Source organism: Electrophorus electricus, chromosome 6 (assembly GCF_041902795.1).
Source record: "Electrophorus electricus isolate QZ-2024a chromosome 6, ASM4190279v1, whole genome shotgun sequence".
Classification (NCBI taxonomy): domain Eukaryota; kingdom Metazoa; phylum Chordata; class Actinopteri; order Gymnotiformes; family Gymnotidae; genus Electrophorus; species Electrophorus electricus.
In genome coordinates, this window is record NC_137502.1 from 31435089 (window position 1) to 31449555 (window position 14467).

General features: G+C 50.6%; 3 protein-coding genes across 11 annotated transcripts in view; 2 read left to right on the top strand and 1 right to left on the bottom strand.

Annotated features, from left to right (window-relative positions):
* Window positions 1–29: 29 nt before the first annotated feature.
* Window positions 30–897, top strand: soul5 (heme-binding protein soul5; the record flags this gene model as incomplete). The annotated part of the gene is made up of 4 exons (XM_081715700.1): window positions 30–125; window positions 219–236; window positions 528–713; window positions 802–897. Coding segments are annotated over 4 exons (396 nt in total), but the record flags the coding sequence as incomplete, so codon positions are not given.
* Window positions 808–7459, top strand: nr5a5 (nuclear receptor subfamily 5, group A, member 5). The gene is made up of 8 exons (XM_081716451.1): window positions 808–929; window positions 1042–2718; window positions 4043–4155; window positions 4319–4460; window positions 4926–5683; window positions 6032–6151; window positions 6264–6411; window positions 6845–7459. The coding sequence occupies exons 2-8, from the start codon at window positions 2649–2651 to the stop codon at window positions 7090–7092; spliced, it is 1599 nt and encodes a 532-aa protein (XP_081572577.1). The 5' UTR covers window positions 808–929; window positions 1042–2648; the 3' UTR covers window positions 7093–7459.
* Window positions 7460–7556: 97 nt separating this feature from the next.
* camsap3 (calmodulin regulated spectrin-associated protein family, member 3) overlaps window positions 7557–14467 on the bottom strand; it is a 22758-nt gene continuing 15847 nt past the window's right edge. For 5 of the 9 annotated variants that reach the window (XM_035525198.2, XM_035525200.2, XM_081716448.1 and 2 more), the window contains 8 exons: window positions 14247–14319; window positions 12107–14111; window positions 11905–12029; window positions 11304–11578; window positions 11118–11211; window positions 10822–10940; window positions 10189–10307; window positions 7557–10081 (listed from right to left, as the gene is read on the bottom strand). In XM_035525198.2, coding sequence (XP_035381091.2) covers window positions 9779–10081; window positions 10189–10307; window positions 10822–10940; window positions 11118–11211; window positions 11304–11578; window positions 11905–12029; window positions 12107–14111; window positions 14247–14319 — 3113 coding nt within the window. In that variant the 3' untranslated portion in view covers window positions 7557–9778. The remainder of the gene's footprint in view (window positions 10082–10188; window positions 10308–10821; window positions 10941–11117; window positions 11212–11303; window positions 11579–11904; window positions 12030–12106; window positions 14112–14246; window positions 14320–14467) is intronic. The other 4 variants (XM_081716447.1, XM_035525199.2, XM_035525201.2 and 1 more) reach the window with 4 other exon arrangements.

Below are 14467 nucleotides of genomic sequence, written 5' to 3' on the forward strand. Positions count from 1 at the left end.
TAATGTGAACCAGAAATTATGTGATGTGATCTCTCCTCAGCAACTCCACTGAACCTGGCTCCTTCTGCTCAGAGACCAAAGAGTGCTTGCTCTATGATCTGATCTGTCAAGGAAATGAGTATGAGGTGAGTCCCTAACACTTTCGCACCTCTACACAACAAAGGACAATGTGTGGGTTGTTTTATTTCTTATGTTTTTGTTTTTTGTTTTTTTTTAAGGTCCGCCATTATGAGGCTGTTAAGCCTCAACTACATCAGAGGTGAAAACGAAGCATGTGTGTGAGAAAGAGAGAGAAACACTTATCACTGCTAAAATTCTTTTACTTTTGTAGTTGTAAACATTGACATGACAACGCCGGTCATCATTAAAGTGGAACGTGAATTCAGCAAGTTCAACAAATCTATCTATGTCGTCAATTTTCCGTTACACCTGGCCTACCAGAAGCATGCCCCCAAACCCATCGACAGCTTACAGGACAGTGGCATGCCAGTCTTGCATATTATGGCATATGTTCAAGTCCTGCCTAGTGCGCAAGTTCACTTGCACGCTTCGTCTCTGAGCTGCAGGTGTTCTTGGATGACCTGCCGGATATGAGGGTGTATGTTGAACAGTACGGTGGCTGGATGGTGTCAGCAACATCCAGCATTCAGGCTTATTTCCTGAAGGACGCGCTCAACTGCGTCCAGGCAACCTACCACAAAGATTACCACTACTACACTATAGCAGGTCCTTTCCTTTGTCCACTCCTTTCTGCTGTCATTCTAGAAGCTTCTGCTGTTCACTCCGTCTTTGTTGTGTGTGTGTGTGTGTGTTTCCAGCCTGGTGAAGCTGACGAACAGACATAATGAGGTGTGGTATGTGGTCCACGGCACGCCAGTGTGTGCAGCATCTGGCTAATGCTTCTCCACTCTCCCTGCACAGGGTCAAAGGTGAAGCAACACAAATGCGCTCAACAGAGAAATCTACTGTCTTCCGTGTGCAGAGGTTTACACAGCCATACTCAACTGGGATTCTGGGTTTGTATTGTGTTTTCTGTTTCAGGAACAGCAGATGGGGCCCATTCGGATGTTGGAGGCGTATCTGCCTACTTTTGCATTTTTGCCGATGATCAAAACCCTTGTGAACTAAATCATTTTGAAGTAAATAGTCTTTTGACTAGTGGCTTGGTTTTTACTGAAAGGTCTTTATGTTACTCCTGTATCTGACTCATGTAGATTTTAAAAGACTCGTTTTAATAATGTTGTTTTCTATACCAGGCTGAAAACGTTTGCTTAAAAATGTAAAATAAATGAAGGAAATCTTCCATGTTTATTTTACCTTTATGAATACATTATGATAGGTTAGTATCAACCAAACTGCATTTTCCTGATAGTTCCATGCCAGCAGAGGTCGCAATAACCAAACAAGTCAGCATCTTCGTTACTGATAATAATGAAATATTAAGAAAGGAGAAACTTATCCGATCTAAAGCGCGTGAGCACTGAGGGGTCTGTGTGTGCGCGCGTGCGCCTGTGTCAAGTTGCGTGAAGACACTTCCGATTTAACCATTATTTTCCATGCACATGCTTGCGTTACATCCAAATATTGCAGCCCAACACAAAGTTCTAAGTTCAAGAAGTCCTGTACAAGCACACGGTTATTGTGTGCAGCAGTACTTTCAAATGCAAATGGTGTGGCACAAGGTGGGATAGAGATAGCCGGGGGGGAATCTAAAACAGTGACAGCTACAATGTGTAAAGTTTCCAGTAAAATAAATATGACAGAAGTTGCGCAAGAAGCCAAAATCGTTTCATAATAAGAAAACCACTATAAACGTACGCACTGCACGGTGCATTACACTATTCCCGTGCCATTTATACGGGTTACGAACGGCAAGCATACTGCGTAATGGGACACGGGCTCTCCCGATTCTGATAAAGGTCATCATCAGATGTGATCCGACCTGGCAGAATAGCTAGAGCTTTGTTCATCGTGTAGATCATCTGACTCAGGAGACTCTTATCACCCTTGAACTGTGTTATCTCCAGAGCCCCTGTAATCCAGGTTACCTCAACTGGCTACTTGCTGTGTTCGTTTTATTACCGGGGAATGCGCCAGCACAATGTTCCACCCTGTTTTAATCAGGGGACTCTGATTGTTATGTTACTACAGCGGCACAAACGTACGCCATGGTGTACATAAACTACCATATTACAAGCTTTCAGTCCAAGGGGAAGCAGTCAGGTGAATGACCGGAGTCCCGGAGTTACAGAGCGCCACTGTCTGTGGGGACATGATTTTATGCGCTAAAATCGGAATTATCGTGTATATTGCTGTCTCCTGAGCAATTCAGTGTCGTGATTCTTTTCAGTTCACAAATCTTAGCGAAATTCTCATAAATACGGACGGAGGAATGGACGCGTCTTCTCCAGTTAGTCATCCTCCGGTCCTCCCCCTGTGACTGGGGATGCGTGAGCCTGCTCTCCGCAGGTGTGCCAAAGGCATGTTTATTGCACTCGGCCGCGGGGCAAAGTCCTGCGGTGGGGCTCGTGCACACCGCCAACTGTTCGGTGTTCGCCGCACGCCGCATCGCTCGCCCGGACCTGCACGCACTGCCCCGCCTCGGAGCGCCAGGTCGGGAGCACGCTGCTCACCCTCTCCGCGTGGCAATGAACGAGCCCCAGGATGGGGCCCCGCACAGGGCCGGGCACGTGGTCCCCCTGGAGGGACCGTCAGCATGTGAGTGGCGTCTCGCGCGACAGCGACCACAGCTCCTCTCACAGCTCGCGAGCTCGGGAGGTGCAACCAGCGCTTCCTTTCTGTTGTGTTAAAAACGAATCTGTAATTGATCAGAAAAGAGCTTTGCATGATTTGTGATATGAAATGTGCTGCTATGAAACGTACAGTTTTGTAACAAGCTCAGTCCGTCATTTACTAATCGCATCAATCCCATTTAGTTCATTCTCCGGCTTGTTCTGAACTATTTTTGCTGTTCTCTGCTAGCTGAACTAAAGCAAACCATGGAGAGTGCATAATTAAACTACAGTTTATAGTTCAATGTAAGTGATAAGTGAGGCTATAGCTGAGGTGGCTTTTACAGCATATCAGAACTACCGTTCTTACGCTGCTGGTATAAGACCACATACTCTTATTCGCATATTGTATTATTTCTATACAGTACTGTGCAAACGTTTTAGGCCACCAATAGATTTGTTGTTTTAGCACTATTAATGACCGTAATTATTTCTGTCTCTTTATTAAGATACAAACAGAAAATATGTAGACATAATAAAAAAAAATTAAAAAACACACAGAAACAAATTAGCTTCTACAGGCAAAAGGCCACACATCACTAATATCCTAATACAGTATTTATTTATTTATAGTATTTAGTGTGACCTCCCTTGGCGTTGAGGACATCTTCAACTCTCTTGGAGTTGAAGTTTTCTGAAGCCATCTTCTGGTATATTAGACCAGGATTCTTTCAATATTTCCCAAAGTTTAGATCTCTTTAGATTGAGGCTGTCTTGTCTTGCTATTGTTCAAGTGTAAGGGTAGGTCACACTAAATACCTGTCACTGTAGCCTACAGAAACTGTTTTTAATACTGCATATGAATTTCCTGTGTTATCTGGGTGTAGTCTTATTAAGAGACTGAGAAATAATTATATGTGGTAATTATACAATTGCTAAATCTAATGCGGGCCTAAGACTTTTTCACAGTATGGTATATATTTTTAATTCATTAATATTTTGAATTTAAATTTAGCTTTACTTTGGTTCTTTTTTGTTGAAGGCCTGGTCACTTTGGAATCCAAATCCTCCATTTAATAGATAAATGAAACATAACTATAACCACAACATCTGCGAAGCCGGCATGGAATCAGGGTGTTGTAGTGATTGGACTTTTGTCACGGATAATGTCCGGGGACCACTTACACATTTGGAAGCAGTGAATCAGTGACAAAAGCCTTTGACATTCACTAAAGTGATATGCCCTGTTCTACCGTGCCTGATGGAATTCTGTGAACGAGATGGTTTTTGTAACCTCTGACCTCCCATAGCTGTGGAACTGAAGAGAGACCCTGATCCTCGTGTGCAGGAGGAGGTCTGTCCTGTATGTGGGGACCGAGTGTCAGGGTACCACTATGGGCTGCTGACCTGTGAGAGCTGCAAGGTAAGCCTGACCACCAACCCCCCGCCCCCTTTTTTTTGAGGGACTATTAATGGAATTAATGTTACAGTCCTGTAATGTTTTAAGCCCTCCCACCCCCAACCCTGGGAGGGCCACACCCTCTCCCTCGCTCTCTCTCTCTCTCTCTCTCCCTATGTCCCCTCAGGGCTTCTTCAAGCGCTCTGTGCAGAATAACAAGCGCTACATCTGTGCGGAGAGGCAGAGCTGTCCCATGGACCTGGCCCAGAGGAAGCGCTGTCCGTACTGCCGCTTTCAGAAGTGCCTGGCCGTGGGCATGAGGAGAGAGGGTAGGCCTTCCATTCCTGCATACACACATGTGGACCCTCCACTCAGTCTGAGTCAGTAAATGAGCCTCCCATTGCAGTCTCCTGTGCCCTTCACACTGGGACTCGGAGATGAGCGTGCCAGCATGAGGTGAATCATTCTGCTAGGCTATCAGAGACACGTGTGCGGCAGCCTTCGTTTCACGTATCTTTGAACTCATAAAACAAGGGCAACAGGAGACTTTGATGGCGTAGATAAAACAGGCTAAAAACACACCGTCCTGAAAGCCAGAGAGGGGTTATTTATCGGTGAGCAACGCGACAACTCTGACAGAACGTCTAGGAGGAAAATCTATATGCTGCATGTTGTTCCTTTATGGGGCCACATTTAGCAAGCGCGCCTGATCATCAGAGCAGCTATGGAGCGGGCTTTGGGCCTAGCCGAGGGGTTGTGGTATGATTTAAACTACTTTCTTCAAACGTCAACAGCTGTGCGTGCAGACAGAATGAGAGGCGGACGAAACAAACTCGGACCCCTTTATCGTCGGGACAGGCAACTGAAGCAGCAGAAGGGGGGATCCCAGCAGACAAGCACCGAGCTCTACGGGATCAAACTGGAAGCGGTGCAGGGTCCTTTACCTGCCCTGCCGCACGACTTTCACCTCCTGCCCAGCCCCTTCTCCGCACCTCTTGGACCTGACCCCTTCCACCAATCACAGCACCTTCCTCCCAGCAACAGCCAATCAGAGCTCCCCGCGGCACTGGACTGCAGCATGGTCAGAGACAGAGCGCTGGCCGATCCGCCCCTCCCCTATGCTGGACTGTACCACCCCGGCTTCCACGGTTACCCTCATGAGAAAAGGGAGGTGCCTTTCAGCTACAGCCCCGCCTGCGGAACACCGCCAACGCCAGCCACACCGCACGTGCTCTCCAGCACCGTGAACACGCCCATCTCCAGGCACACGCCCACATCCATGCTCACGCCCATCTACCCGCGCGTGCCCGCCTCGGGGCTGACCCCACCCCTTCAGCATGACTCTGGCTGCTTCCTGGGTGAGCTCCTGCAGGGCGAGCCGGACGAGGCGCAGGTGTGCGCGCGCGTGGTGGCCAGTTTGCGCAGGGAGCAGGCCAGCCGCGGAAAACACGACCGCCTCAACACCTTCAGCATCATGTGCAAAATGGCCGACCAGACCCTGTTTGGCCTGGTGGAGTGGGCACGCAACGGCGCACTGTTCAAGGAGCTCAAGGTAGAAAAGCACATGCTCGCGCACACAAAACACCAACAGTTATACTGTACTACCACAGGAGTGAGGGTTTAAATATTACTGTAACTATTGTTATTGTATAAATATGAATGTTACTGTAGAAATGTTACTGTAACTCAATCCTGCTTATCCTAAATCTAAACCTAGCCATAATCCTGGCAACATTCTCACCTAAAACTAATCCCATGTCTTTCCATAAACATGATCTTAATACTAAACCTAGACAAACCTAGACATTTTGAATGTTATTCATCAGCAAGCAAAATAAAAAGAAAAGGTAAAGTGTACCTGGGCTCGTTGCTGTATGTTATGGTGCGTTCTGTCTGGCAGGTAGTGGATCAGATGGTGCTTCTGCAGAGCTGCTGGAGTGAGCTCCTGGTCCTGGATCACCTGTGCCGGCAGGTGGCTTATGGAAAAGATGGTAGCATCTACCTAGTTACCGGGCAACAGGTGATGCCCCATTACCTGGGTTTGTTTAGGCCCCCAGGGCAGCTGCCATTTCTCAGACACAAGCAGTGAGGAGAGTTATGGAGGTTACCCTCCTCTCTTTTGCCTGTGGCAGATTGCAGTGTCGACGGTGCTGTCCCAGGCGGGAGCGACGCTGAGCAACCTCGTCTCCAGGGCGCAGGACCTCGTGGCGAAGCTCAGAGTCCTTCAGCTAGACAGATCGGAGTTTGTCTGTCTCAAGTACCTGGTTCTTTTCAACCCAGGTGCGTTGCGTTTGCCCGACACCTCGTACCAGCACTGCACGGGCATGTTTTTGGGGCCAGGCGGAGACCATAGGTCTCCATTTTCTCTCACGCTGGACCAGCGGATCAGGGCCTTCAGATTCATCTGAAGTGTAAAGTTGCATGTGTCAGTGTTGGGGCTAAACTGCACCATGGTAGATCTCCACCCCTTTCTCTACACAAGTACCCTTTACTCCCAATCCTGGAGACCTGTACAGTGTTGGGGTTCCTTTACAGGTTTCTCTGCTCGAGATATCCATTCATGATGATGATGGGAATAGATGTGGGGGGCAATAGAATTCAAGGATAGAATCCCAGTTTTATATTCCTTCAGTCTCATTCTGTCTACATTTCTAATGTGTCTGTGTGTGTGTGTGTGTGTGTGTGTGTGTGTGTGTGTGTGTGTGAGAGACAGATGTGAAGTTGGTGCAGGATCGCCGGCAGGTGGAGCGCACACAGGAGCGGGTGAACAGGGCTCTGATGGAGCACACGGCACGCACCCACCCAGGTCACTCGGACAAGTTCGGCCAGCTGCTGCTCCGGCTCCCCGAGGTGCGCAGCATCAGCCTGCAGGTGGAGGAGTACCTGTATCAGCGCCACCTGCTGGGTGACCTGCCCTGCAACTCCCTACTCACAGAGATGCTGCATACCAAACACACTTGAGCCACTGGTAGAAAATACAAACCACAAAGCTCTTCCATTGCAGGATGTCTAATACAAACAGCGGTGAATAAAATGCTTAATTGTATTCCACCCCTACCCCATCACCTTGTTATTAATGATGACAGATTTGACTCAGCAACCCCAAGCATTTCTGGGTGCAGTGCGAGTGTTTCTGCTGTTAAAGGCTTCCGCTGTCAGTAAACTCACACTAGATGGTGACACATTAACGATCAATGTCCAGGAAACACGTGTACTTCAGATTAATGTGGATCTGTGTATGCAATGTATCAGTCATTTCTATTTATCATTCAATGACAACAATTATTTAGCATAAAAAACAAAAACTTATGAGCACAAAAAAGAAAGGAATTCAAATTTAAAATAAACGTTCAAAGGAAAAATAAAATGACAAAAAAAATCTGAGCTGAAATGGTTCCTACTGAAAACTGAAGACACTAATGATGAACAGGATTTAAAAATCATTTTATTTCATTATTCAGAGCCAGTCGCACAGACTGATCTGAAGTTCTGAGCAATCAGGGAGGGAAGAATGATTCTGCCAACATGGACACGGTGACAAAAACTAAACAATATAGTCGAAATGTTCAATGTGCCACTAAAGTATGAAATGAACGGGTGAATCACCACCTCACCAGAACATAAATAATAAAATGTGAAACAAGCCATCGAGACAAAAAAATTCCAGCCAGTCCTTAACCAATAAATAAACCGTAACGCAACATAACATTCTTCAGGGGAATTGCACAGATTCCAGTTTCATAACCATCAAAACGTTCAGAACTATAATCTCCTACACGGACCAAGACACACAAATGCGCGCATACACACACACACACACACAACCTGCCTATTCTCTCAGACCGCAACGTCTGTCCATACAAAAAATATTCACATTGTCACTTCAGATCTGCGAATGACCCCTTTATTAGTGGGCAGCAGTTAACTCTCTGATCCAGGAGACAGCAGTCTGAATCAGTTCTTCTCATGCTTACACAGGTTTCATGTTCACAAACAGACCAACTGCCCTCTGGGTAAAGAAAGACAGGGTGCTCACACTAGGGCACCCTAATGTATAAGGCCATCACACATGGACTCGAGTATCACTGTCAAGGCTTGGGGCGCTGCCAAGTCCCAAACCTTCATCCATCACTACTGGTCTTTGTTAGCTTGCCAGCTATCATGTTAGCATTTGCCCACAGGGGCTTTTTTATCACTGATAAGGGAAAGAATTAAATCGGGTTTAGTTAGACTTTCAAACCCTCATTTCATTACTATTTTTTTAAATTCTTATTTTTCGTTCACTCACTCTCTTGCTCCCCCATCGCGCACTCCATTTCTCTTTCACACACACCCACCCACCCACCCGTTCTGAAGCCACAGAAGCCAAGGCTATTGATACCTTTTAAACGTTTTCTTTGCCATATATACAAATCATTGTCAAAAAAAAAAAAAAAAAGTAGAGACTGCATGAGAGCAATCAGGACATACATTACGTCATTATGGTTTTCCCCCATTGATTTCTTTTCCAGTTACAGCTCAAGAGAATAGAAACGCCTCAAACACTGATGCAAAATCAAGCGTCACACTTTCGTTCCATTAATTCTTTAGGAACTCAAGAACGAGGGAGTACCCAGTTCCCCTGAGGCCCGCGGGTTTGTCTGGGATCTACTCGGATAAATACCTCAAAATGTAGCCTGCTTTAAAAAAAAACAAAACAAAACAAAAACAAAAACACCCCCCCACACACACATCCAGATGTCTGTAGCTGACGTAAAGTAGGGCCGAGCCAGAGGAGACACATGCCAGCACGGGCCGTTCCGCTTCTCAGACAGACAGGCACAGTAGCATGAACAAGTAGCCATGCTCAGACCCCAACCCACCCCTCCCCTCCCCTCCCGCAGTGGAAGATTTCCAAATACCAGTCTGTAGGACGTACTGGCCAATAAGGAAAGACAACAGGGAAGCCCTTGGCTGGCTTATGCCCTACATTCATGAAACCACGGTGATGGTCAGGTTTACGGTGAGATGCCCCATCACGCTTCAGCTTGAGATCAGAGGTCAGCGATGGGATTCCCTGCCCCTCGATAGGAAGGGCAACAAACACAAGGGGGGGGGAAAAAAAACAAAACGACAGAGTCAAGGATACACGTTTATATAAAAAAGACAGGAAGAGGGAAAATGGGGACTAATTCCCATTTGAGTGGCATGTCCTTAAAGCAGCATCTGTTCATCAGCACCTCATCCCAGAGCTGACAACCAGGGGTCACGTTTGAGATGACCAAACAGGGTCAGGATGAAACGGGAGAGGCCACTAGATCGACAGCATGTGCACCAAGCTGTCAGACACGGGGGGTTTGGATACAATCCAGTACCCAGTCCAGATCCCAGCTGGCCGACAGCCAGACCGAGGTGCCATGTTTTGTGATGTGAGGAAAATGGCCGTGGCATTCTTTCCGACTTCTTTCGGTTTGCAGCAAAAGCAGATGGAAGCGTTCTTGAGGGGACACTGGTCAATTTCTGAGGGGGTGGGGTCAATTATTTTCTGGTGTTCTACCTCACCATTTCAGTGTGTACCGCCTCAGTCCTGAAGCGCACAGTCATCTTTGAGAGGGAAAGGAGATTCGGGTCAGTCCAGATCTGGTGGCACGGGCGGGAGCAGTCGCCTCTATTTGGGGGTCCCAAGCTTCTTGGGTGTCCCGGGACGCTTGCTCTGCCAAAGATGGCCGGGGATGGTGAAGGCGTCCACGCTCATGGACATGGTTTTGGACGGGATGACGCTGAACTGCTTGCGGTCGGAGCTGTACTTGTAGATGGACTCGACCATGGAGGGGATGATGACCCGCGGGCCGATGCCCGTCAGACGCTGCAGCTCCTCTGTCTCTGGGTTCATGGTATAGACCGCCCGGAACTGGCAGCTCGAGTCGCGGAATAGAATGAGGAAGTGGTTGGCGCTACTTTTCTCCATTTCCTGTGGCAGACACACAAAACATTCAGACAACATGTAACACGGGTATGAAAAAGGCAGTTGCTGATTAATGTGGTGAGGCAGGGGTGAGCAACTGGAAGGTCTCTCACTTCGATGATCTTGTTTTTCTGCGGTTCGTTGACTTTTCCTGCAAGGCAGCAGCGCGAGATGGCGTTGTGGATGATGAACTTGTTGGATTTGAAGCTCGGCTCCTTGTACAATTTGGGTCCTGATAGGAATGACAGTAAAGAACTCGGTTTGCCTCTCCAACATATGAGCACATTGGGACACGCTGAACTCCGTTAGGGAGCAAATTCAAGTCAGTATGGCATTATATGGGGGGAAAATACTATATTGTGATTATTATATTATTACACATTGGCCATATGCTTTGTGATATGTTATAAACACAGTTGTGTGTGATGTTGCATGTTAAAGATTAAGGCTCATATTACTTTTACCAAAATTATTTATGGTTACTGGATTTTTTAATTAAGTGAATGTGGCGATTTATCAAAAGGCCGACAGAATGCTGATCAGTGATGTCTAACACTGCTCAGCTTGTTTGTAAGCCGCAAGGGAAAATGTGTTTGACAGTTTATTGGCATACTGGCTTTTTTCCATATTAGTATTGCAAAGCCCAATATTGCAATATCAACTAACAAATGATATACTGTACAGCCCTAGTTGCAATGCATTACAAATATAGCATTATAACGACTGGGATACAAATGGAGCTGTACCGGTATACTCTGGTATGGAGGCAGGGGAGGAAATCGTGGACGCGTTCTCCCAGTCCTTCTCTCCGTTCTGCGTGGCCAGACGGCCTGGGGACATCAGCCTCGACGGGGAGTGCGAGCGGCTGCAGAGAAGGACATGCGTGACATTAGACACGGCAGCCTCCGGATCAGCTCTGCCGTTACTGGGTCATAGTGACCCTGGCGAACTCAGACAAGAGGGACCTGATCTGAGATCAGTTCTCCTGCTCTGACTGCGTGCAGACGGGCAGACGATAACACACAAGACGGCAGAGAGTTACCTTGGAGACTTGCGGACAGTAAGGGTCCCGCTGTCATTGGCCATAGAGGCCAGGTTGTTGGTGGAGTGAGAGTACACCCTATTCAGTCTGGAACCTGCAACCGAAACACATGCAGCAAGCTCAGCAAGGCAACACCTGCAAAAGGGGCACAAGGCAAAGAGGAAACTATTTAGTGCAGATGCTTACCCATAAGCCCCTTGGCTGGGCTGCGCGAGAGGGCCGAGTCGTCGTGGAACACCGTTTTGGGCCGCTGCTTCTTCACCCCCCGGACGGTGGTGGGCTTCTGACGCAGCACCTTGTCCAGGTCCTCCATGATCTTGAGCTGCTGGCGGCGCTCATACTCCTGCCGGGTGAAGTCTCCGCGACGCTGGGGCGTGCCCTCCACCAGGGGAGGGGTGCAGGGTGTCTGCGGCCGCTCCGCCCTCTCGCCTGCTTGCAGCTCGTCCACAGAGCCGCGTCTGCTGTTGGGCGGTACACAAAGACAACGGCTGATGAATCGCCATTACTGGTTAGCTACATTAGCCTCGAAACTAAAGAAAGAAAGAAACTTTTCTCCAAAGCGTTCCATTAACGCAAACTACTGTTTTGCTTTGACCCGTTTCTTTAAACCTGGAGGCCTGCTACAGAAATGGAGGAGACGGAAAGCAAACAATCACAATGTCGTGGGTCTACAGGACCAAGGGCTGTGAGAGGAACATATAACAAACAAAACCCTTAATATAAAGACGTGAAGTATGTCGGTCTTGCATCAGGAGTCTTGTACAGGCATTAGCTGGCGAGGTCTCACCTGGCCTCCCTCTCTCGTTCCTGCTCCTGCTTCCGTCTCTTCAGCTCCTCAGCTCGTTTCTGCTGCTTCTCCAGTAAGGCAGCTCTCCTCTGTGCCATCTCGTCCTCGGGCCGGACCTCATCCTGCTGCGTTTGAACGCATCACGTGAGGCTAGGTTTCACCACCATGATGCCAGTGTGCCAGAAGCTACAGCCGTGCCTACCTTAAAGAAGAACCCGACCCCGCCCTTCGTCTCGGGCTCCGTCACGTCGCTCATGGAGTCGGAGATGGCGTCGGCGGTGTCCTCTCCATCCGGCCCTCTCAAGGAGGACAGCGAGATCTCGATCAGGCTGCCGCGCTTGGTGCCGAAAGCGGACGCGGGCACGTCGCTTTCGAAGGAGCACTCGGACGGCGCTCCGGAGCTCCCACCCCCACCGTGGAGCTCCTTCCTGGCCGCGCCGGGGGCGAGGCCTCCGTCCAGGTCCAGGCTGAAGACCGTGTGGTCCTCACTGGAGCCCGTCTCGGAGTTGCTGTCGTCGGGGCGGAGCGGCTGGCTGGAGGCGGAGCCGATGCTGAAGGAGGACGAGGTCTGGTCGCGGTACTGCCACGGCGACACCTTGCGCCGGTGAGGGATGTTGTCCACGCTCTGAGGGGCCGTGATGACGCGGGTGAGCGCGGGCACCTTGAGGTCTGCCGGCCGGGAGTGGGGTTGGTGCTTGGGGCTTTTGGGCGGGGCGGACTGAGCCCGGCGGTGGGCGGCAGGCGACTTGGGGGGCGTGGCTTGAGCGCTGATGCGGCGGCAAGGGGACGGCGAGGAGGAGGCCGGGGTGGCGGGCGTGTCGCGCGTGGACTCCCTGGACGGCCGCAGCGCCGGCCCCGGGGTTGACGTCTTCAGGCTGGGATGGGTGACCCACGTCTGGTCGTTGGGGGGGAGCTGCTTCTTCATCAGCTGGCTCTGCTGCTCGGACAGACGCTGCATGTCACTCTGCAGAGAGCTGAGTGCCGCGTTCAGCTTCGACACGGCGTTGTTGTAGTTGCCCAATGGGACCGCGCTCCTCTCTCCTGCCATACCCGCCTCTGGTTTGTCTTTATGGTCCTGCAGTGAAGAGGCCTTGATGTTGCCCTCAGTCTCCACAGAGGGGCGCCACCTCTGCTCTTCCTCATTCCCGGCTCGCGCCGGCCTGGCGTCTGGCTCCATGCGGCTGGGCTCCTCCACCGTAGTGGAGACGCTGGGCTCTCCTGTCCCCCCCTCCTGTGAGTCGCCCTCCTGCTGTCCCTTCTGTAGCTGCAGGAAGGCGTTCTTGCCCAGCCTCTGCCGGTGCTTGGCAAAGATGGCCTCGATGCGTTTCTTCTGCGCCTCAATGGCCCTGCGCTTCTCCTCGAGCCTCGCCCCGAGGTCCGACATCTCGCTGCTGAGAGCCGGGCTCTTGCTGGGGCTCTCCTCCGTCTTCTTAGCCGCCCACGTGGTCAGCTGTGGGGCCTGCGATTCACTGGGCTTGGGCGCCTCCGCCGGCTGCTTCTTCCTGCGCTCGGCAAAGCTGGTCATCTTCACGCCGCTGTCCGGAGTCTCCGCGCCGTGGGGGCGGGCCACGCGGGCACCGCCCGCGGGCGTGGCCGGCACGGAGTGTGTCTTAGGAAGGTCCTCCGACGCGTCCGAGTCCACGCTCCCATCTCTCAGGACGGAGTCGTCGTCGCGCGAGCCCTCTGAGGTGTGGCGGGTGCGCCCCACCTTCGCTGGCTCCCCGTGCGGTCGATACTGCATTCCTGAGTGGGAAGGGGCAGAGCCGCCAAGCAGGGCGGGGCTTCCATTGAGCCCATGACTGGCTGCGTCGTCCCGCGAGTGCAAGTAGAAGCCGTCAGGCGCCCCGTCTGGCCGCAGCCGCGGCTCCATTTTGCCCTCGTTGTGGATGATCTGCAGGGCTTCCTCGATGGTGGGCAGCTCACCCGCCTCGGCCTCGTCCAGGCCGTTCTCCTCAGCCAGCAGGGGCACGGCGGGGCTCTGAGTGGCCCAGGAGGCGCGGTGGGGGCCGTTGGGACCTCCAGGCTTGTTCAGCAGGTGGCGGAGGTCCTCCGGAGGGGCGAATGGAGCGCGCGTCACTGCCTGACCTGCAGGATTGAGGTTGTCGGAGCTGACCGAGCGAGTTATGACGGGGTTGCCCATCACTATGTCCACATCACTGTCCAAACCAAAAGGGATACTGAAGGACACTGCAGAAGACAGGGGACGACTGGACACACATGGACAGGGGATAAATAATTATCAACAGAGTACCCACTCAGAGGCATCATTCAGTTAAAAAAAAAAAAAAAGAGAGAGAGAGAAAACAAGATACAACAGGGTTAGTGGGAATAAAGACCCCTACCTGAGTGGTTTCCTGGACCACGTTCGTCCGACCGCCTCTACGTGAGACATTGAGGTAGACTGAGTCAGAGAGCCTGATCACACATGAGCGCACACACACACACACACACACACAGACTGACGTCAACGGACGACCGCAGACGAGACACACATCTCTACGCACCACCCAAAGAAATGCGAGTCACACACAGCAAACATCCACAAAGACACGGGACGCGCGAC